Raw genomic sequence first — 22410 nt, 5'->3', positions numbered from 1 at the left:
GAATGAGACCAGCATCCACTCAATCTTCCAAATCAGAATTGTGGCTGCTGACACTGAATCCACCCCCATGTCAACTCGATGTGCTGAACACCTCTGGAACCTATGCCATTTCTCTCCATCCCTTCTGTTCCTACCTCAGTTCAGCCACCTCACCTCTTCCCCATATTTCTGTAAGATCTCCCTAACCGGTCTTTCTGTCTCCAGTCTTTTTCCACCTTGCAGCCAGAGTGAGATTCCCGAAATCAAATCCAATCAGGTACATCGTCTTGCTCCAAAACCTTTTCATGAGATACCTCATTTCTGTTGTTTTAAGATAGACTCAGTGAAGAATTTACTACACTCCAAGGTTTATGATGCCATCTAAGGTTTCTACTCTCCTCTTCCTTCTGCAATAGTAGCCCGGGAGTCAGGAGAAGTGGGTACGGGTGCCCGGTGGCATTTGGGGAGGAGGGTCCAGCCTCCCAAGGAAGCAGAGGTCTTCTGAGACCTCAGAGGACTACTGAGATGTCCATGGCTGGGGTAACTCATGGCCTGGTCTCCCCACAGGCACAACTCTAAGTTCTGCTATGACCTGTGTGTCCCCAGATTGGCTGAGCAGTAATCCACTGGATAATTATACCACAATTGTTTATCCATCCTCTTGTGGGTGGCCATTTAGGCTATGTGCAATTTCCGGGTATTATGAATAAAGCTTTTATAAACATATACCAAACAACAACCACCACCGTCACCCGTAAAACACTCTTTAATGGTTCCTCCATAACGTGGTTCAAAATAAACTTTGTCCTTCATGATCTGGCTCCAGCTTGCCTGGAATCAGACTGCAGAGGTGTCAATCCAGGCTCTAACACTTACCAGTCCTGTGACCTTGGCAAGCATCCAACCTCTCTGTGCCTCAGTTTCTTTATGTATAAATATGGATAAAAGTAGTATGTACCTTTTCAGATTATTGTGGATACTAAATAAGATAGTGTATAAATAGAGCTTCACATAGCGTTTGGTACAAACCAAAGGCTTGATGAATTCTGGCTTAATATCATGCAGAACCATATGAAATTGCTGATAGCTGACTATTTGATATTGACCTACAAAATGGCAATTTCATAGGGTTCAATCTAATATTATGATTACTCCCACTGCTCCCACTTCAGCCCCACTGAGCTTACTTGGATTTTCAAACACATTTCTCCACTGTCACCCTTCGCTGGGCTAACGTCTACTCACCTTCGAGTCTCAGCTAGGATGCAGGAAATCTTATGGGACTGCGCTGCATGCTCCCTTATAACTGCGTTTGCTGCTGTAGCACATACCACACTGTTCTGAAGTTAACTGCCTGGTATTTTACTCATTTTACTAACTAGACCACAGAACCTCTTCAGTGCCGCCACTGTATGCTATTTGCTGGCATATACCAGGGCCTAGCCTGCAGTCTCATGTGTAGATGGTGTTCAATAAATTCAGTTTGGAATGAAGGATTGCATTTTTAAGGAGTACTGAATGAGAACAAGACATTTTCAGAAATTTTGTGATCAATCTGAAAATAATCAATTTTCTTCCCTATTCAAACTTCAGAGCAGTGATATCATGAACTGTGAACTAAGACTTCAAATAGCTCTTTCATGAGAAAAATACTAATTTTGGGAGACAACAGATTAAACAGTTTTCTTGCTGTAGGACTTCTCGGCAATACAGCAACATACATTGTGAATGTCTAAGAGGGAGAGATAGACAGCACTTCCTCTCCCTTTTTGTCACAGAGCATCTATTAGCATAGTACAGAACTTCAGTATCCACAGAACACATTTTGGGGAAATTGTGATGCAGAACAATAACATAGATCTTGGAAGCCCAGAAAACCTCATGTTTCAGATTTCCTTAGCAGCACTGAATTCTGAAATAAAGATGCCAAGTATCTTGTTCTCCACATTGTCAAGCAAGACTGAATAGGTGTCTTACGGAAAGAGGTCACAGACCTCCTAATACTCACATTCCTGAGATGACCTGTGGCGGAAGGTAAATCTTATGTGGCAGCGAGTAACCTCTTCTATAGCAATGGACACCTGCATAATAATAAGGAATTGTATATATACACACGTACATACATACACACATACATACATGCAGTACTTTGTACCCATAGCACATTTTACAGAATTAGGCTCATTTTTAGTGTCTTATCACAGCACTAATTTCTACAGAAGTGAAATATGGTATAAGGTTTCAATCAAAGGAGATTTAGTTATTTTCAAATCGAAAGCATCTCAGGAGAAGATCATCTTTGCTGTTTATCATAGATTCTGAGAATGGAGATACTACATTTTCTCAAGTATGAAACAAGAAATACTCCAGAGGGAAAAGATCAAGACTTTGAGTTCTACATAGGACCTTTCAGACTGCAAGGCGGATCCTGATATGATAATAATTAGGGTCTATAATAGATGGAAAAGATAAAATTCTGGGGACAGGGACGGTTTCTGCTGCTTATATATAGAGCAGCGACTAGGAATACAGACGCATGGGGGTATGAAAAGAGCAGAGAATTTGTCGCAAATAGTTAAATTATGGCATGACTAATGGAATATTATGCAAGTATCTAAAATTACATTTCTGAAGAACTTATAATGCCTCGAGATAAGTAGTTTTAAAAAGCACAATATCAATTTGTATAAACAGATAATTCCAAACATAGGAAGCATACAAAATCATGGAAAATAGTTACTTCTGAATGGAGATACTAGTGCCACTTTTTTTCTTTGAGTTTTCTATGGAGACTCATAAGACTTTGACAATTGGAAAGAGCTGATGGGGCCCGGGATTCAGAAGAAGCGGGCTCCAGTTTAGGCTCTGACACTGAGCAGCTGAGGATCCTGGGAAGTCACTTCCTTTCTCCGAGTCTCAGTCAGCTAAGGGGAAAGGGGCAGGGCAACAGCTGACTGAGGAGCAGCGCTGCGAGGCTCGAGCGAGAGGACGGAGCTGACTTTGGAATTTGTAATACACATATTTAAATTGAAAAGAGGCCCAGAAAACTTGGCGAGAGGCCAAGAAGAAAACAACATTAAGCAACTGCTCAGGAGTGTGGACACTTCCACTTGGGTTTGGACCATCTTGGCAGCCCACTGCATCATGACAATCGTAAGTTTCTCCATTCAAATTTCTACACATTCATGAATGAGAATGTTATTTACGAATTCTGAGTTTATCAAAGATAAGTGCACTTATACAGAATTATAACTATCAATTAATTTCTTATTGCACACCACAGACAACCCACCTAAAACTTCAGGACAAAGTAGGATGATCTGTGGGTAAAAAGAGGAAAGGAGCCTACACGAGGTCTGCCAGAGCACAGAGGCCCCCGGCTGGGCATCCTCACCTTGACTGTCTCGTACCAGCAGGGCTGCTTGACCTGGTAATAGACGACGGACTTGTACTCTGAGACGCCTTCGTAGCCGGCACCTGGATGAACGGCTTTCTTCGGAGGGAAAGAAAAAATCAGGGGGTGATAATTTTATCTAGAAAAATCAAAGGGTCTCCACGCACCCTGCGCGAGCCCTCGGCCCTCCACACGCCCAGCGTGCCTTACGCTGGCACATATAAGCCGGTTACAGTGGGGGGCTGAACAGAAGAGTAGGATTGAGTTTCCACCACTTTCTTTGAAGGTCTAGCGTATAAACGTGGCGGTCGCTCAGGGACCCGGCACCGTCCCAACTCTCCTCTTTGCTGTAACCTCTTTCCTCGCTTACAGCCTCAGCCTTACAGTCTCGTCTTCTTTGCTCTCTCAGGGAACAGAGGCCTAGTGTGGGTGACTGGGAGCCACGGCGCGTGTGCAGACACACCGCTGTGGGAGGAAAATGATTTCTCCCTCCTGTCTCAGCCGAGCTGTGGCCACGGTCGCCTGCTGTGGAATCAGTGAGTCTGACACAATGGGAGCCTCCTGGAACACCCCCTGCCCAGCCTTCTCTTCAATGCCACAATCAGCACTCATTGCAGTTGGAGGAACTCTGGGCCGGAAGCAGCATACGGGGATCCAGTCCTAGCTCCATCACTGACTCCTGCGTGTCCCTGAGAAAACAGCTCATCAGTTTGGAGCTGCTGTTTCCCGATTATTACAACTCAAGAGCACAGCCGTTGACCTCCAACCAAGAGCCCTTCCGGTTTAACAGCTCTCCAGCGGGCAGCTCCTTTGGTTCTGCTCACCCAGGTGGAGGAAATGTGCCTTTCAATGCTTTCTGGGCACGAGGGCCACTTCGCTCGAGCCCCAGAGGAACTGAATGGGCTTGAAAGTGGCTAATAATTTGAAAATGATAAAGAACCTCTGCATCAGATGCTTACACATAAAGTCACTAGTGGCTTGAGATATTTCTTAGCACAGGAGAAATAATGAAAATAAGGGTCCAACTGGGTTTATTAGTAAAACTGGTAATTGCTAACCACAAATTTAACAGATTTCATATTTTTTCCTCATGAAAAACCAAAATGCATCCTGGGGCCAGCCCCGTGGGCAAACAGTTAAGTTCACGCACTCCACTGTAGCGGCCCAGGGTTTTGCAGGTTCAGATCCTGGGCGCGGACATGGCACCACTTGTCAGGCCATGCTGAGGAGGCATCCCACATGCTACAAGTAGAAGGACCTGCAACTAAGATATACAACTATGTGCCAGGGGGATTGGGGGAGATAAAGCAGGGAAAAAAAAAAAAAAAGATTGGCAACAGTTGTTAGCTCAGGTGCCAATCTCTCAAAAAAAATTAAAAAATAAATAAAAAACCAAACGCATCCTAATGTGAAGAACTAACATCAGGCCCAGAGCCCCTCATTATTGTAGAGAAGGGTGTGACAGCAGCAGCACTTCTGGGCAATGCCGCGTACCTCCAAGAGCTTGCCCTCCTCGTCATACACAGACATGGTCACCTCCACGTTCTTCGGCGTCTTCTTTTTCCCTTTGTCAAACTCCCCATGGATGAGGGTGACATAAATATCATTCCGAACATCTCCTGCAACATGACAACCCATCCTGTGAGTGTGCTGAGAAAAGTAATTTTTAATTTTCAGGATGTAATAACATGTAAATTCTAAGTAAAATATGAAATGCTCTGACTTTATAATCAACTATTCATATAGCAGAAGTTTTTAAATATGTTGTTCCCTTTAGCTTAGCTCATTCTACCTTTCCATACATACCAACGTGTCTTTGAAGTGTAGTTTTCTTTAATGAACTCTCTTTTTTTAAACCTTTTACTTATTTACTTATTTTTTGAGGAAGATTAGCCCTGAGCTAACATCTGCTGCCAATCCCCCTCTTTTTGCTGAGGAAGACTGGCCCTGAGCTAACATCTGTGCCCACCTTCCTCTACTTTATATGTGGGATGCCTGTCACAGGATGGCTTGCCAAGTGGTGCCATGACCACACCTGGGATCCTAACTGGCAAACCCTGGGCCGCTGAGAAGCGGAACGTGTGAACTTAACCGCTGGATCACCGGGCCAGCCCCTAACGAACTCTTTCCAATAGTAATCCTTTATTCTATTTATTAATAATTGCTGTCTAGGGGCTGGCCCTGTGACTGAGTGGTTAAGTTCAAGCGCTCCACTGTGGTGGCCCAGGGTTTCGCCAGTTCGAATCCTGGGCGCGGACATGGCACTGCTCATCAAGCCATGCTGAGGCGGCGTCCCACATGCCACAACTAGAAGGACCTGCAACTAAGATATACAACTATGTACCAGGGGGCTTTGGGAAGAAAAAGGAAAAAATAAAATCTTTAAAATAATTGCTGTCTAATAATAAGTACAAAATATATTTTACTAGGTTTCAGTGGCAGATTTTTTTTTCAATAATGCCTTGGAGAGTGTGATATTTTAACACATCTGAAAAATAATGAAGGCTAATGTTTACTCAGTGCTCACTATGTGCTGGGCACTACTCAAAGTGTCTCATATGCAATAATGTATTCAATCCATATAAGAACTTGATGAGGTAGACACTTCATGAAAGTCTGCAAAATACTTTGTGTTTATTTAAATCAGCTTAATTGTTTTTACCGCCATCAGAATAATTCCTGCTTACCATATTTTTGGTTAACCAGCACAAAATTTTAAAAATTAATTAACTTCAAAGTGTGTAGCCCCCATAGTGAAGAAAATTTTTAAATATCATTGAAATACATAAACAAAACCTGTAATGAATGAAAGGCATACCAAGTTCCTGGATGGGAAGACTCCGTATTGTAAAAATGAATCAAAAATCTGTAGTATATTAAATTGCCTCCAAATGTAAAAAATAAAACCTGACAGCACTCTAAGAAAATCAGGATACACACGTAGAAAACTTATTTCCATCACTTATCCACTTAGAAAAACAATTAAGATACTGCTCATAGTTGATGAGGTGTGAAGGAAAAGGGGCTTATTCGTATATCGCAGTTTGAAATCTTAATCTTCATCAGTGGAGAAGTTAACAATTTGTGTCAAAAAGCCTTAATTGACACACCAATTTCACTGCTAATATTTGTCCCCAAGTATTAAAAATGCAAGCGATGAGGGGCCGGCCCGGTGGTGCACGGCTAAGTTTGCACATTCCGCTTTGGCGGGCCGGGGTTTGCTGGTTCAGATGCCCGGCGTGGACCTGCGCACCACTTGTCAAACCATGCTGTGGTAGGCATCCTACATACAAAGTAGAGAAAGGTGGGCACAGATGTTAGCTCAGGGCCAGTCTTCCTCAGCAAAAAGAGGAGGATTGGCACCAGATGTTAGCTCAGGGCTAATCTTCCTAAAAAAAAAAAAATAATAAAGTGAGAAATGACTTATCTCTAAAAATATTCATTGTGGTGTGGTTTATGAAAGCAAAAACTTGGAAACCTCCTCAATTTCCAACCACAGACAGTTGGTTGAATAAATTATGGTACAATCAGATGAGATAATATTCATTTACTCATTTAAAAAGCTGAATGAGGGGCAGGCCGGGAGGTGCAGTGGTTAAGTGTGCACGTTCCACTTTGGTGGCCCAGGGTTCGCCAGTTCGGATCCCTGGTGCAGACATGGCACTGCTTGGCAAGCCATGCTGTGGTAGGCATCCAACATATAAAGTAGAGGAAGATGGGCACGGACGTTGGCTCAGGGCCAGTCTTCCTCAGCAAAAAGAGGAGGATTGGGGGCAGATGTTAGCTCAGGGCTGATATTCCTCAAAAAAATAAAAAGTAAAAATAAATAAATAAATAAATAAAATAACAAGCTGATTGAGTACCTACTCTGTACCAAGCACTGCGCTAGGTATTTGGGAGACAGTGGTGAGGCATGCACCAACCTCACTCTCACATAGCTTACAGTCTGGTTGGGGAGAGAAGCATTATCAGACAATCACATGATGAAACACATCATCAAAAATGAAGGAAAAGGCCAGGCTCTGTGAAAGCGTAACACTAAGTCCCAACCTTGTCTGGAGGGGTGAGAATGTTTCCTTTGAGCTGATATTGGAGGGGTGAGAGTAAGAAGAGAGAGCAGCATGTGCAAAGGCCCAAAGGTAGTAGACAGAGGACTGAAGTCTTTACAGTGATGGGGGATCTGGTGTGAGACCAGGCTACAGAGACAGACAAAAGTCAAGTCTCCCTGAGGCTTGCAGGCCACGTTAAAAATCTATATCTTCCGGGGCTGGCCTGTGGCTGAGGGTTAAGTTCACGCACTCTGCTTCGGCGGCCCAGGGTTTTGCCAGTTTGGATCCTGGGTGCAGACACGGTACCACTCATCAGACCATGCTGAGGCAGCATCCCACACGCCACAACCAGAGGCTCTCGCAACTAGAATCTATAACTATGTACCGGGGGGCTGTGGGGAGAAGGAAAAGAAGAAAAATAAAAAATAAAAAAAAGACTGGCAACAGATGCCAGCTCAGGTGCCAATCTTAAAAAAAACAAGTTTAAGAGCACCTGTATCTTCCTCCAGAGTGTAAGCAGAGGTCACGGAAACGCTTTCCGCAGGGAAGGAGTGGGAGGAGACCAGGTGGGCTCTCATCAAGCTCATTCCCGCCACAGCGTGGAGAAAGGGTACGAGGCAGGAAGGAGCAGCAACAGGGAAACCAGCTGGGAAGCCATGGCGGGTGTCCAGGGAACTGATGACCGAGGCGACCACTCGGGTAGCGGCAATGGAGAGGGAGAGAAGGGGATGGATTTGAGAGTCCTTCCAAAGGTAAGACTGGCAGGTGTAAGGTGTAAAGGAAAGGGAGGTGTCAAGGTGACTTTGAGGCTTCTTGTCTGTGCACCTTGACGGAAGGGATGCCACCTCTTAGATAAAACACAACAGAAGAGCCTGTCTAGATGCACAGTTAGGAGTTCCAAACGGGGTTCTGAGTAAGAATTAACCAAGTAAAGAGGGGAGAGAGATCCAGGCAGGGGTGGGAACAGCACCCACTAAACTGCCGAGGCAGGAAGTAGTTGGACCCATGGGAATGAGTTCAAAGGAGGCATCTTGGGGTGGGGGATATGGATTTGGAGGCAACTAACAAAGAGAAGCCAAAAGAATGGCTATTGCTGAGGAGGAAAGGGGACCTGCTCTGGACTGAACTGTGTCCCCGCTGAATTCCTGTGTTGAAGCCCTCACCCCCAGCTCCGCAGAATGTGGCTGTATTTGGAGACGGGCCCTTTACAGACATGATTAAGGTAAAATGAGGTCATAGGGTGAGCCCCAATCCAATAGAACTGGTGTGCTTGTAAGGAGAGATCGGGACACAGGCAACATGCAGACCGAGGGGGTGACACGTGAGGACACAGCGAGAAGCCAAGGAGAGAGGCCTCAGGAAACCAACCCTGCAGCCCCTTGACCTTGGCCTTCCAGCCTCCAGACTGAGAAAATTAACTTCTGTTGTTCAGCCAGCCAGTCTGTTGTATTCTGTGACGGCAGCTCTAGCTAGCTAAGGGCATAAGGGCCACATAGTGAGGCACTCCAGCATTTAAAGGTGAGGGAGGAGATAAGGTGGCAAAGGAGTCCTGGGAGAGGCCGCAGGGGAATGGAGAAAAAGAGAAGAGTGTGGGGTCACGGACAATGAGGCGGGACTATTTCAAGCAGGGAGTGATCAACAGTGTCACATGCTGCCGAGGGACCAGAGAGGATCATTAGGCTAAAAAGTAGCCGTTGGACTTAGGGACACTGCAGTCTTTGGTGACTCTAATGACAGCCATTCTGGACAGGATAGAGGGTGACTGGCGGGTGCAAACACAGAGATAGAGAGTACATAACCACTTTCAAGAATGTGGCTGTGCAGATGAGGCAGAAAGCAAGAGCGCCTTAGCCAGGGAGGAACCTGGGGTGGAGGGCAGAGTTTAAGACGTATCTGGGCCTGCTCAAATGGCCATGAGAAGGAGCTACACGGTAAGGCACTTGGTCTAGGCCTCTATCTCTCAAACCTGGTCGACCACCAGAATCACCTGGGAAGCCCTGGTCTTACACACTCAGAGTCTCTGGAAGAATCTGGGAATCTGTATTGTAATGTTTCCCAGGTGATCCTGATTAGCGGATCTAAGACTAGCATTTGGGAATCATCATCCTAGATGATTTTTTTTAACATTTTATTTTTCCTTCTTCTCCCCAAAGCCCCCTGGTGCATGACTGTATATTTTAGTTGTGGGTCCTTCTAGTCATGGCATGTGGGACGCCGCCTCAGCATGGCTTGATGAGCAGTGCTAGGTCCACGCCCAGAATCCGAACCAGTGAGACCCTGGCCCACCAAAGGGAAGCGTGTGAACCCATCCGCTCGACCACGGGGCCAGCCTCATAGATGATTTTTAAAGTCCATCACGGCCCTGGCCATGTACAAACCAATCCTATGGATCACAAAGGGTCTTTCCAGCCAGATTTCAAAGATAAAATAAATTTCTCTGTATTATTTTTCAGTATTCCGTCTTGCTGTAGCAATAAGAGTGCCTTCGGTTATGGGAATATTACCAATATATTTTTTTAATTGACATATAACACCGAGACTTATTTTTTTAAACAAGAAGAAAAACATTTTCCCAGAATGTTGATGAATATGTATTAGGGTGAACGGCTCTGGAAGGGAAGAAATAAGAAGAAAAAGGTAATTTCCATTTCATAGCTCTTTTATTCATTCATCCTACAAATATTCTTTTAATACCCACTATGTGCAGACAATGTGTCCAGCAATAAATTATTATTGCTCCTCAATCTCCCAAAGGAAGAATAAGATCTCATATTACTTTAAAAGAACCTAAATTTTTAAGCAATAAATAACAGTTTGGTTTTCTAGAATTTTTTCAATAGGCCAAAGATTTTATATGAATGTGTAAAATCTACCTATCTATATAATATATATTCATATTTTATTATTTATATAATATTATATATTATATTATATAAAGTTCCTTGAGGAAATGATTTCCTTTTACTACTGTAAAGATTAAGAAATTAAATGGGTTAAATCAGTGAGTTCAAGAGAATGCAGATCACCAACACACGGTGGCAAAAAAGATGAAACTAAAGTAAGAACCTGCAGAATGTTTACTTTCTTGTCACAAGTACAGGGAGAGCCAAGAAGACAGCTGGAGCTTAAACAAATGGAGCAGGGAACTCAGCAGAGACCGAGCTGAGCAGACATTTCACTGGGGTTTCCTGCCAGTAGCCCACGACACTGGTGATGCCAGGAGAAAACGCGCAGAGAACCTGTGCTCTCATTAGCTCTACTTAATGGGTGGTCTGGGGAAGGATGTCAGAGGGGCTTATATGGAACACGAAGGAAGAGAGAGAGAACAGAAAATTCTGAGTCACGGTGAAAGCAGGACCCTGGGCTTGCGCACTGGGGAGTGCAACCCTGTCTGTATGTCCCACTGTCCAGGCACCACAGAATGCAGATACTGAATCTTACAGATCCCTGTTGCTTCGACTGTGCTGCACGGAAGGAGGTCCTGGAGCAAGCAGAATGGGGGAATCAAGCAGGGTGTTTACCTGGAAGTATTATTTCAGGAAAGCCCATTTTTCGGGCGATTGCTGTCGATCTATCCACCAAGTGTGAAAAAGTCTTCTGAACTTGCGTGAGATCACCTGGCAATAGCTTCAAGGACACCCAAAGTCCTTTAAAGAAAGAAAAGATAAACTTTTAGTTCTCTGTATGATCTATATAATAAACACATAAACAAATGTTGAGAAAAAAATATACATGTATTGATATACCTCATTATAAAGATGTAAATTCTCCCTCAGTTAACTTAAAATTTTAATGACACTCCCATCAAAATCACAGCAGGACTTCATGGAGAATTTGACAAAGATATGAACAGATGTTTACTTTGGGGGAAAAAAAGGGTAAAGATAGCCCCTATCAGACATCAAAATGCTGTAAAGCTATAGTAATGTGTGATATTAGTGACAGAAAAGATATATAAATCAATGGAAACAATGAGATTAAGTACTATAATATATAGCAATTTTAGATATAGCAAAAGAGTCATTACAAATCATGAAAAAAGAAACTATAATTTCATAAATGTGCCGGGATAATTTTCTTGCTACTTAGAACAGATCAGTCTAATTTATCACCTCACATTTTCATTAAAATAAATTTCTAATATAATAAGTAAATAGAAAAAAGGAAATTAAAAGAAAAAACAAGTGTATAGTTATTAAATCTTTGCGATTGAATCATTTTTCTAAGTAGAGAATAAATGAAGAAATCACAAAAGAATTATCTACACATAAACTGAAAGTTTTGACTTCATAAAAAGTAAGACATACTGCAAAATGGTGACATAAGTTATGAATTTATACTTATTAAAGGAAAAACATTAAGATCTCACAAATAAATAGGACACAAAAAGAGAATTCACAAGGACATACAAGAAGTTTACAAATATTTGGAAAAACCAAAAATTAAAAAATGTGTCCTAAATAAGACGACATATTCATTATATAGAGAGCTCATAAAAACTGAAAAGGAACACTTTAGAAAACTCATAAATACATATGAAGTCTAGATAATTCACCCTTGAGTAGTTTTTTAAATGCAAGAGAACTATGGAAGTCCACTTTCTACCTTTCAAATAGGTAAAGCTTTTTAAATATCAGTTTGCAAAGCTGGTAAGACGGTGATTAGCGCCCTCAGGTAGAAATCTATGGAAAGCAATCTGGCAATATGTGTCTCTCCGGGTTTAAGCTTGTTCCCATCCTTTGATTCAGAAATCCAACTTCTGGGAATTTTCTTGAGGAAGTAGTCTTAAACGTGGAAAAAGCTCATGTATAATGGTAGTCACAGCAGAGTTATTTAAATTTATAGTTGTGACAAAGTAGAAAACACTTAAGTGTTTACCCAGGGAGATTTAATTTTCTTAAATCCAAGCCATGGAATATTATGCAACCACAAGGAATATTTGTGATGAGCATAAAAACATTTGAAAAGCACTTGTTTTGTTGAGCAGCAAGAGAGGAAATATTTTTTGACTTTTGTTAAAAAAAAAAGAAATTATACACACAGAACAATCCAGTGTAAGGATTTTCCACTTTAATAAATTATATCCTTAGGCTAGGAGTTCCACAACAACCGAAATATCTTTAGTTATTTGTTTCCAGATTCTTCAATGACTCCTCACGTGTCTTTCCTACTCAGGGTAATGTGAGTACACGGGAAACTCGAAATACACTGAAAATAACGTGTTTCCTGATTGCCTCCACTTTGGAAGGCAGTTACAAAGTTGGTGAAAAAAAGTAACTCAATCTTTAGTGCTATCCAAAAATCTTCACCATCTTGGTATTTGAACTTTAAAGTTTTAACTATTTTTCCCTATTAATTGAATTTAAAATTCAGTTTCAATAAGTAAAATTTTTCTTACTTAAAACTATGTCAACAGAATGATATGGAGGTACCAAAAACAACTAAAAATGTTTTGCTAGATGGCCCATTATTTTATATTAATACATATTCATTTGTATTACTTTGGTCTCCTTCCTCTCAATTTTAGGAAATGTAATAGGATAAACATATCCTATTGGATGGAACACAATTATCCCCAAATCTCTTTTTCTTTGTGCATTTACCTAGAGTCAGCACTGAGATTGTAGAGACAAAACTGAGGAAAGGCTCATGGAATTAAAAATTTGTTCCACAGGATTTACAAAATACAGCTGTGATCCAGCTCAGTGCCGGGCGCATTCTGGGCGATTTTCAGTATTAAACGTCTTCAGTAGGAAGCTGAGGTGGGTAGGCCCAGCAGGGTCTGTTTTGTATCAGAGGAAGATAAGGAAAGGGCAGGAGTCCAAGGACTCAGCTGTGACTGCACCGCCACCCCGCCAAAGGCCCCTCCCAGCTTAGCGCACAGGGCTGTGTACCTTGTCCTTTGTGATTCACTTCCTTCGCTGCTATCACTTTATTCAAGACTGATGTGAGCGGCTCATTCTCCCCAATCACATTGGATGTTATCAGGGGCGACATGATTAGCTGTCTCTGCCGGATATAGGTTTCCATCGCAATTCTGGGAAAGTCAGAAACAGAGGTAAGGAAAAAAGAGGAAGTCTCTGTAGCACAGCCTCAGAGAGTGGTGGGTCTTATGGGAATAATTTGGAAATATAAACACTGAACACACCTAACTAGGGGACTCTTCCCATCTTTCCTTTATTTTTCCATTGGGTGCCTATCTTGGAAATGACTTGGGGCAAAGATGAAAAAAAAACCCAAGAACAAACAAAACTGATGCCAAATGTTAACAACTAAAATCAGAGGCAATGCTGATGCTCTTTACGAGGTGGGAGAGGCTGCTATAACGGAAGTGAAGGACCGGGAAGGGGCAGGAGATGTGGCCTCCAGTTCCAGTTCTCCTTGACAGTGAGCGCTCCGAGAGTCTCCCGCTGGGCCTCAGTTTCCTTGTCTATAAGGAGATGGGCCTGGATCACATGCAGAGAAGGCCCCCATCTGTTGCCAAAGCTCAGTGTACAAGAGCTGTATGTATGCAGCGGCTTTTGGAAGGTGCTCTTGGATTTTCATGTGATGACCAGCTATATTTAGGGAGGCAACGGCACGGGCACCAGCCAGCAAGCGTCACTTGAACGATCACATCAGGCTGAGGCTCCTACAGGGTGATCAAAGGACCAAACACAGCCCCATTCTATTGACAGCACAAGCGCCATCAGTTACTGCCCATCAGCCTGGTGCAGCACAATAGTCTCCAGTCTTCTCTGCGGAGGTTTTGTTCTCTGGCCTGCTAAGTAGGGTCCAGATCTGCACCCTGACAATAGGGGCAAACATACAGCAACATGCTACTGAAAAGTGGGATCGCTAGGATCTGAGCTGCCATGTGCAAATGACTCTCTTAGATGGACTAGCAGAATACACGTATGAAACTCTCCTAACACGTATGAAACTCTCCTAAAACAATACATTATAAATCTTTTGAGGTAAGTTATGAAAGCATTTGCCACAAATCTTAGGACTTAAATGCCAGAGGCTGCGATTTGCATTGTGAACACTTCACAGTGGCTGTTGGCTGCACAGTGAGTGGTAATCAAATTAGGGCTGGGCTCCTCAGACACTCAAAGCATGTATTATGATCCGGTGGAGACAATCCCAGGGCTCATTGCTTCCACACGCTGCCGGGCGCGAGCCGGCTCAGAGAGCAAGCAGAGAACACACAGTCAAAGGAAGAGGCCGCCTCAGAGCGGGGACACATACACAGAAACGCATTTGAGATAACGTCCATATCCACACCACTGCTCCTATTCTGGATCTAATTAAATATTATATACGGAGCAGAATAACTCTATATCCGTAAATGCTGCCCCTATTATTTACATATACATATATATCATATCCCATTTCATATAACTTCCACATTCATGAATGCTGTTCCTATAACGTATATACATATATATTATACACATATACACATAATACATATATAATAATAATCTATAATATATGTATGTATAATAGGAACAACATTCATGGATATGAAAGTTATTTACATTTATCATAAATATAATACATTTATATTATTTATTTAAATATATATTCATATTTATTCTATATATTTATGTATTTAATATTTATTAATATGTATATGAGAAACATATTCGATTCAATGTAGTAATACATTAATATATTAATTATATTAAAATATAAATACAATTATATTATAAGTACATTATATTAGTATAGAATTATAATATGCTTTAATATATTTATTAAATTTAATGTATTTTTAAATATATGTATATATTTATATTGGGAACAGCATTCATAAATTTGAAAGTTACTTTCTAGTTCATATTAGCATGTTACATAAAATACTGATCTAGTCATATTCTTGGTGGGTCAGGATATGGTTGTTAGGATCTACATAAACACATCCTTAGAAAATTTCTAATAACAACCTTTGGATGAGGGGGAAAACTGTTATGTTTAGAAACTGGTCCAAAGGTGTTGGACTTTAAATTGAAAGACAAGGATTTTTATATTTTAAATAAAATTATATATAATACATATTTATTGTATAAAAAATAGAAAACAAAGTTAAACAAAAAGAGGGGCAAAATCACCTATAGTTACACTAACAGAAATAATCACTGTTAATTATGGAGTATATTCTTTGAAATATTAAAATTTTAAGGCTTTGAATGCATTGTAACAATTTATATTCCTATAGGTAATGTATGTTTCTTTATACACACGAAGGACTGAATAAGGTATATATTTTTAAAACTTGGTCAAGCCAAAAACTAAACTTCATTGTTTAATTTGCATTTCATTGATTCTCAATGAATTTATAGGCCAACTCTTTGTGTGTGTGTATATTTCCTTTTTATGCCCTTATGAACTTCTATTATTTCTTTATTAAGAATACTTACCCTTTTTCATAAGCATTGCAAATATTTTACTAAATTTTTTCTACTTATAAGTTGTTTAAAATTTTTGTGCAGTTAAACCTATCAATTTTCTTTTTTAGTCGAATCTTTGGTGTCTGACCCAGAAAGGCTTTCCATGGCACTATTATGTAAAACTTCCATTTTCTTGTAGTATTTGAAGATTTTGGCTCTTACACTTGTGTTGCATCTGGAATCTATAGTGGTGTAAGTTATGAGAGGAGGTTCTAACTTACAATGGTTAGCTAATTTTCTCAAACATTTTTTTTGCATGGTTTATCTTTCTCCTCTGATTTATTATTAATATACTTTAAATAATTTTTTAAATAATATAATCTTATTATTTGTTATTAATAAAATCATATATTAACTCAAATATCCTTGGTCTGGTTTCCGGAATGCCCAGTTTGTCATACTGATCTGCTGTGGCGGCCACAAGCTGGCTGAGACAATCACCTTCTCTCGCCGACACTACTGCCCTCTTAGGAGTCAGTTCCAGCAACATCCCTGGCCTCACTTGCACAGGGTAAGCGGAGCATGACTGCCAGAGCCAGTCTTGACGTTCACATGCATACTTCTTCAAGTGATGGGGATTGAGATTTGCTTGCCAGCAGCTCCCCAGTGGCCCGCCAAGGGCTCCAGCTCCAATTCAGTATGCGGGCCTTAGTGGAGCTCTACGAGGAATCCTCCCACGCACTCCCGGGCTGGCTTTCCCTCCGCTTGCAGGAACACAAAGACTAGTCAGCCCTTCACTCTCGCACCTCCTAAACCCTTGCTTCTCAATGCGTGGCCTCTAGACCAGGAGCTTCAGCATCTCCCGGAAGCTTGTTAGATGCAGACTCCAGACACACCGGATCACATTTTGCACTCTAACAAGATCCCAGGTGACGCATATGCATGTTACAGCTTGAGAAGCCCTGTGCCGTCTTATGTGATTCTTTGTCCTCCATGATACCTGTTCCCTACAACAAAGTACAGAGAAACGTTGGCATTTCTGACACTTAAATGGCACCATTCTCTGGCTTCCAGCGCAGATACAGATTTTCCCCTTATATTCCTTCAGTCATTTCCGGAGAGGCATGAAAGTTCGGACACCTCTTAAATTGGAGTCCAATATAAAGGACTTTGAATAACATCTTCTGTCAGCTTCTATCTGACCATCTTCCAGCCTAAGAAGCTTCCCTTCTCTAACTGGGCAAACGGTTCCTGGCAGCTGGTTCCATGTTAACAGACATTCAAAGGGCTAACCCAGGTCCCAAGTCACCCGGGGTAAATGCCAAAGTACTTACTGCTGAAAGGGAATAAAATGCTGCTTCTCTTCGTCATCTACCTTCCCATGGACGATATCAGTAATGTCCATCACTAGGAAAGAGAGAAACTTAATTAAAGAAACTAATTGCTTCAGGCCTCAGCGAGTTACAATGGAAAATTACAGGACCCACAAACATAGAACACCGGAGGAAGAAAGACACCAAGCAGGGCCACTTCTTTCATTTCTTTGCCAACGATGAGCCCCAGTGTCCCCAGCCCAGCAGAAGAGCAATTCATGAGGAGCTCATGCAGGGCTCAGATTTTCTCAGATCAACCCTGCAGACCCTTTCAAAAAATTCTATAGGACCGAGCTGCTAAATTCTTGAGAAACTTGAGACAGGATTACTTTTCAGTAAGCCTGCATTCAAAGACACAGAGAACACATATTTTTGGCAGGAGTGTCAACAGAAGGAAAGACTTGGGAGAGAAACTCAAGACCTGAAGTGGCCAACTGTCTCTTTGATTTGACATTATCTCACCTGGTTTCCACGTGAACGAGGAGGCCAGGGCACCAGCAGCACAGACTAGAAGCTCATATTGTGATTTGCTCCTTTATGTACAAGAAGAGCAATTTAAAAAGCCCTGTCCTAAGCCTATTGCATATGTTATCTTATTTATACAGATATTATTATTAGCTCTACTTTAAGAGATGAGGAAACTGAGCACAGGAAAGATAGGTAATTTGCCCTAGGTCAGAACTTTTACGTGGAAGCCAGGGTATGAACCCAATAGTGACCACAGGGCCAAATCATTTAACCTAACTATGCCCTACTGCCTAGAGAAGTAATGACGGGGCCACTCTACAGCTGCCAAAATGAGGCAGAGCCCATGGCAGGAGGTGATCCTTTGATTAATAAATTACAATCTCGCCATAAAATACACACTAACAATCCAGTCCCCAAATAACCTGTTTGGAGATTAAAAGAAATACTGAAATAGGAGACAATTCTCATACGAAAAACTAAGGATAAGGAAGGAAATGCCTTCTCAAAGTAACCCCAACAACACAGCACATAAGGCCTGGGAGATAACAATGTTGGTGAGAGGAAGTGTAGAAAGCAGGGCATGACATCAATTTGCTGTCAGCCCTTAATGGACTCCTGCAAACACTGTACAAAAAAATACTGCAAAATTTGTATTTGACCCCCCAAAATTGGCAGTGCATTTGCAGGTGCCATCATCTAGTTACCCCTAAGCTCTACTAATGCTCGGCATCAAAGCCTAGAGTAAATTAGTTTCCTCCCCTTTCCCACCACGCTCAATGCCCTGAACACAGAAACACACATACATGCACACACACACACACACACACACACACCTGAAATAGAAAAGCAACAAAACCCTCAAACTTCATGCTTGAATCTCTTTGGCCCCTTTTGAACAGCAATGACCTTGCGTATTCCTTATATCTTTTATGGGACAATGAATAGATTGCCATATAGATGGCTAAACAGTCCTGGGCCAGGGCTCTTGCGTTTTCTGAGATTCCGTTGTAATTCCCTATCAGGAAGTCACGCTGGCCCCTCGGGACGGAGCCAGGCAGACCTTGAGCGGCAGGTGGAGCGCGGGGTGTTGAAGGGAGGCACAGTACACAGTCTCACGGGACACGGAGGCGGCCTCATTACCCACAGAACCCACAAGGTCGACCCTGATAACAGGGAGTTTCTGGGCCTCGTTCCAGGAGCAGAATTATGACATTTCATGGGTGGCTTTCAAAACCACTTAGTGCCCATAATATCAATGTAAGACCAAAAATATAGTTCCTCAATTTAACAAACAACAGAGGAAAATGCAGCGCCTCTTAGAAGGTTGTGGGGTTTGAATTAAGCCAAGGACCCTCTCTGAAAGCAGTTATAAACACAATGTTGCCTTTGAAGAGGAAGTTTCCTGGATAAGCAAACCACTTTGCAGGGAGAATTTTATTTGACTGAAACCAATACGCGGCCCCAGGCAGGGAGGATTCCAGTGGAAGGCTTACTGAGCGCCTGCTGTGTACAAGACAGGGTGCTGGGCACTGAGGCAGAAACAAAGCAGGTGGGGGCTGGGCGAGGACACAGAACCTGAGAAAAGCTAACTGGCGGCCCCAGGCAGCAAACGCTCATCTCCCACTGTCTCTGGGTCTGCCTCCTTCCCTTCTTTCCTTCCATCCTTCTTCCCTCTCTGCCTTCCTCCCCCCTCTCTTTCTATCTTTCTTTTAAATTTTTTTTATTGCAGTAAAATATACATAATGTAAAATTTACCATTTTAACTGTTTTCACATGTACAGTTCTGTGGCATTAAGTACATTCATATCGTTGTGCAGCCATCGCCAACCTCCACCTCCAGAATGTTTTCATCTTTCCAAACTGAAACTCTGTCCCCATTAAACACTAACTCCCCACTCTCCTCTCCCTCTCAGTCCCTGGCAGCCACCACCTTTCTACCTTCTGTCTCTGTGAATTTGATGCTCTAGGAATCGTACAGCCTTTATCTTTCTGTGACTGGCTTATTTCACTTAATATAATATCCTCGTGGCTGATGCATGTTGTAGCATGTGTCAGAATTTCCTTCTTGTTTAAGGCTGAATGATATTTCATTGTACGGATGGACCACATTTTGTTTATCCACTCATCTGTTAACAGACACCCAGGTTTAGCTATCGTAAATAGTGCTGCCATGAACACAGGTGTACGAATATCTTTGCTTTTACTTCTTTTGGGTACACACCCAGAACGGGATTGCTGGATCCTAAGTTCTATGTTTAATTTTTGAGGACCCGACACATTCTTTTCCACAGTGGCTGCACCATTTTACATTTGTCTCTGGGTCTTTCTGTACCTGCTACTCCAAAAGGTCTTCGGAGGCCACAGGTGTGCTTTTTGCCCTCCTTCAGCTCCATGTGGCCCACCCGGACAATCTGGCACACGAGGCTGATGCGGGGCCGGATAAGATCTGTGCTGCTGAGGTCCTAAAGGGGCAGAGAGCACGCAGAAGGAGGTCACGCTCTGTCACCCTGTCACCTTCATTTCTCTTTTCTTTTCACTCTACAACAGAACACCACTCAGAGCACATTTCCTGAAGTTGAAATAGCAGAGTAACTCCCCTCTTCTCCCTGCTCACCCAAGAACTAGCACGGCATCAGAGAAAACTGACCAGATTCAAAAAAGGACGTTTTTCATTCCCCAGTTCCTACTTCAAATTTATAAATCACATCATATTCAATCTAAAGTCTCTCGTTTATCAATTAAGCAGGGTGTTTAAAAATCAGGATACTTGTTGTTGCTACTTTATGTCCTGCCAGGACATATCTGAGCATATGATGTATTTCACTGTCAAACGAAATTAAAACTTCCATGACACTGACATTTATTGGGTATCCACACACGCTGGTGATATTTCATTGCATCTTCCAGATAATCCTGTGAGGCAACTATCACACAGAAATGTACACGTCCTGCTTTCTGTAATTATTCATCTGTTTTATGAGCGTATCCATCGAGGGCTCTGGGTGTATCTTGATTAATAGGAGATATGCAGATGAAATGTCTCTGGTTTTTTGTGGCTCATGTTCTACACTTGTTTGTATTCTTAAGAATGGGTGAGTAAACCCATGAATGAACTCACGTATCTCATTCACTTTAACATCAGCACTAATTTAATCGCATCTCAAATTCTTTTCATGAAACAGCTGTCCAAGGCCTTTTTACTGAATCAAGAATTACTTTCTAAATAATCATTCCAAATCCATCCTCTGTAATTTAGTTAACTCAGGTCTCCAAGATAGGAATATATACCAATGATAATATCAACCTTGAATTTCTACTCTGGGTTTTGTGAGGCTTCTGTTAATAGAAAGATAAAGACTCTTGGGGCCAGCCCGGTGGTGCAGAGGTTAAGTGTGCACGTTCCGCTTCTGCGGCATGGAGTTCACCAGTTTGGATCCCAGGCGCGGACATGGCACCGCTTGGCAAAAGCCATGCTGTGGTAGGCATCCCACATATAAAGTAGAGGAAGATGGGCACGGATGTTAGCTCAGGGCCAGTCTTCCTCAACAAAAAGAGGAGGATTGGCAGCAGTTAGCTCAGGGCTAATCATCCTTAAAAAAAAAAAAAAAAATTAAAAAAGAAAGATAAAGACTCTAGGTGACTGGTTATATAAAATATGGCACACTAATATTATTTAATAATATGCAATCATTTATAAATGAAAGTTTTTATAGAATGTTTAATGACTAAGGAAACGGTCACCACATTTTATTTAATTGAAAGAGCTGGACATGAAATTTACATATAAGTAGATCCTAATTGGTAGGGGGAGTGGAGGACGGGAGATGAATTGCAGCTATTCCAGAATGACATTGATTAGAGATGAACCAAAGATTCAATAATACCTTTAAAATTTTTTTTTTAACGTACATATTGACTGATAAATGCCTTCTGATTTGAGGGAAAAACTCGCTTATCTCATAACTGAGGTGATACTCCATGTGCTGGAGGAGATTTCGGAAAGAGTTCTAAGCTCTGTCTTTCTACATTTACCAGATGGAGAAGATACAGATGGCTCAGCGCAGCGACAGTAATCAGATCATGCTTGTCCCAGCAGTGGGATGTTAACAGAAGCAATGAATAATAATAAGGAGAAATAAATAAGTGAATGAATGAACGCTAAGCCTGTACTGGAACTGCTCCTTCCTATCACTTCCTTTGTTGCTTTACTTGAGATTCTGATCCTCTGGTAAGGGGATAAGGAGATAAAATACGGGTGTGGGATTAAGGAAAAAAGGGAGACAAGGAAGAAAGCATCTCCATTAGGCCTACTGGGAGCTGGGAAAGCTCCACACCCAGGTTTCTCAGAGCAGGTGGCAGCAGCTCTGGGGCGTTTCAAGCACTGATGTCAGAAAAAAGTGAGAGAGCCCCAAGAAAGTTCCCAGCCCGAGAGACAGTGTCGCCAAGCCCGAAGCTATAGGCCAATAACTGCCTCGCTCCTGATCCACACACAGCAGCACTCCTCCTACCCTGGAGAAGAGGAGGAGGGGGCAAGTCCATTAAAATGTACGCAAATAAAAAAGTCTAGACCCCATCTTTGGCCGAGCTAACTTCAGTCCAGAATGCTCTTCCCCTTTTTCTGCGTAGCTCATCCCCTCATCAAATTCCAGTTCTTGCTCAAAGGGCTCCTTCTCACAGAGGTCTGCTCTGACCACCTATTCAAAACAGCAACACTTCCCCAGCTCAGAAACTCCCAATCCCCCCAAAGCTCTTATGACTTCTAACATCATGTA

At 42.1% G+C, this 22410-nt stretch overlaps 1 protein-coding gene across 3 annotated transcripts in view; it reads right to left on the bottom strand.

The window, feature by feature from the left end:
• Positions 1-22410, bottom strand: part of DOCK5 (dedicator of cytokinesis 5) — a 203587-nt gene that overhangs the window by 84413 nt on the left and 96764 nt on the right. For all 3 annotated transcript variants that reach the window (XM_070607172.1, XM_070607174.1, XM_070607178.1), the window contains exons 10-16: positions 19971-20100; positions 17132-17204; positions 13317-13459; positions 10944-11069; positions 4868-4992; positions 3374-3472; positions 1988-2060 (exon numbers count right to left, since the gene is read on the bottom strand). In XM_070607172.1, the coding sequence (XP_070463273.1) occupies positions 1988-2060; positions 3374-3472; positions 4868-4992; positions 10944-11069; positions 13317-13459; positions 17132-17204; positions 19971-20100 (769 nt within the window). The remainder of the gene's footprint in view (positions 1-1987; positions 2061-3373; positions 3473-4867; positions 4993-10943; positions 11070-13316; positions 13460-17131; positions 17205-19970; positions 20101-22410) is intronic.

This window comes from Equus przewalskii, chromosome 2 (genome assembly GCF_037783145.1).
Source record: "Equus przewalskii isolate Varuska chromosome 2, EquPr2, whole genome shotgun sequence".
NCBI classification, from domain to species: domain Eukaryota; kingdom Metazoa; phylum Chordata; class Mammalia; order Perissodactyla; family Equidae; genus Equus; species Equus przewalskii.
Note: the sequence above shows the minus strand (reverse complement) of the source record. Positions and strands in the feature narration are given on the sequence as shown.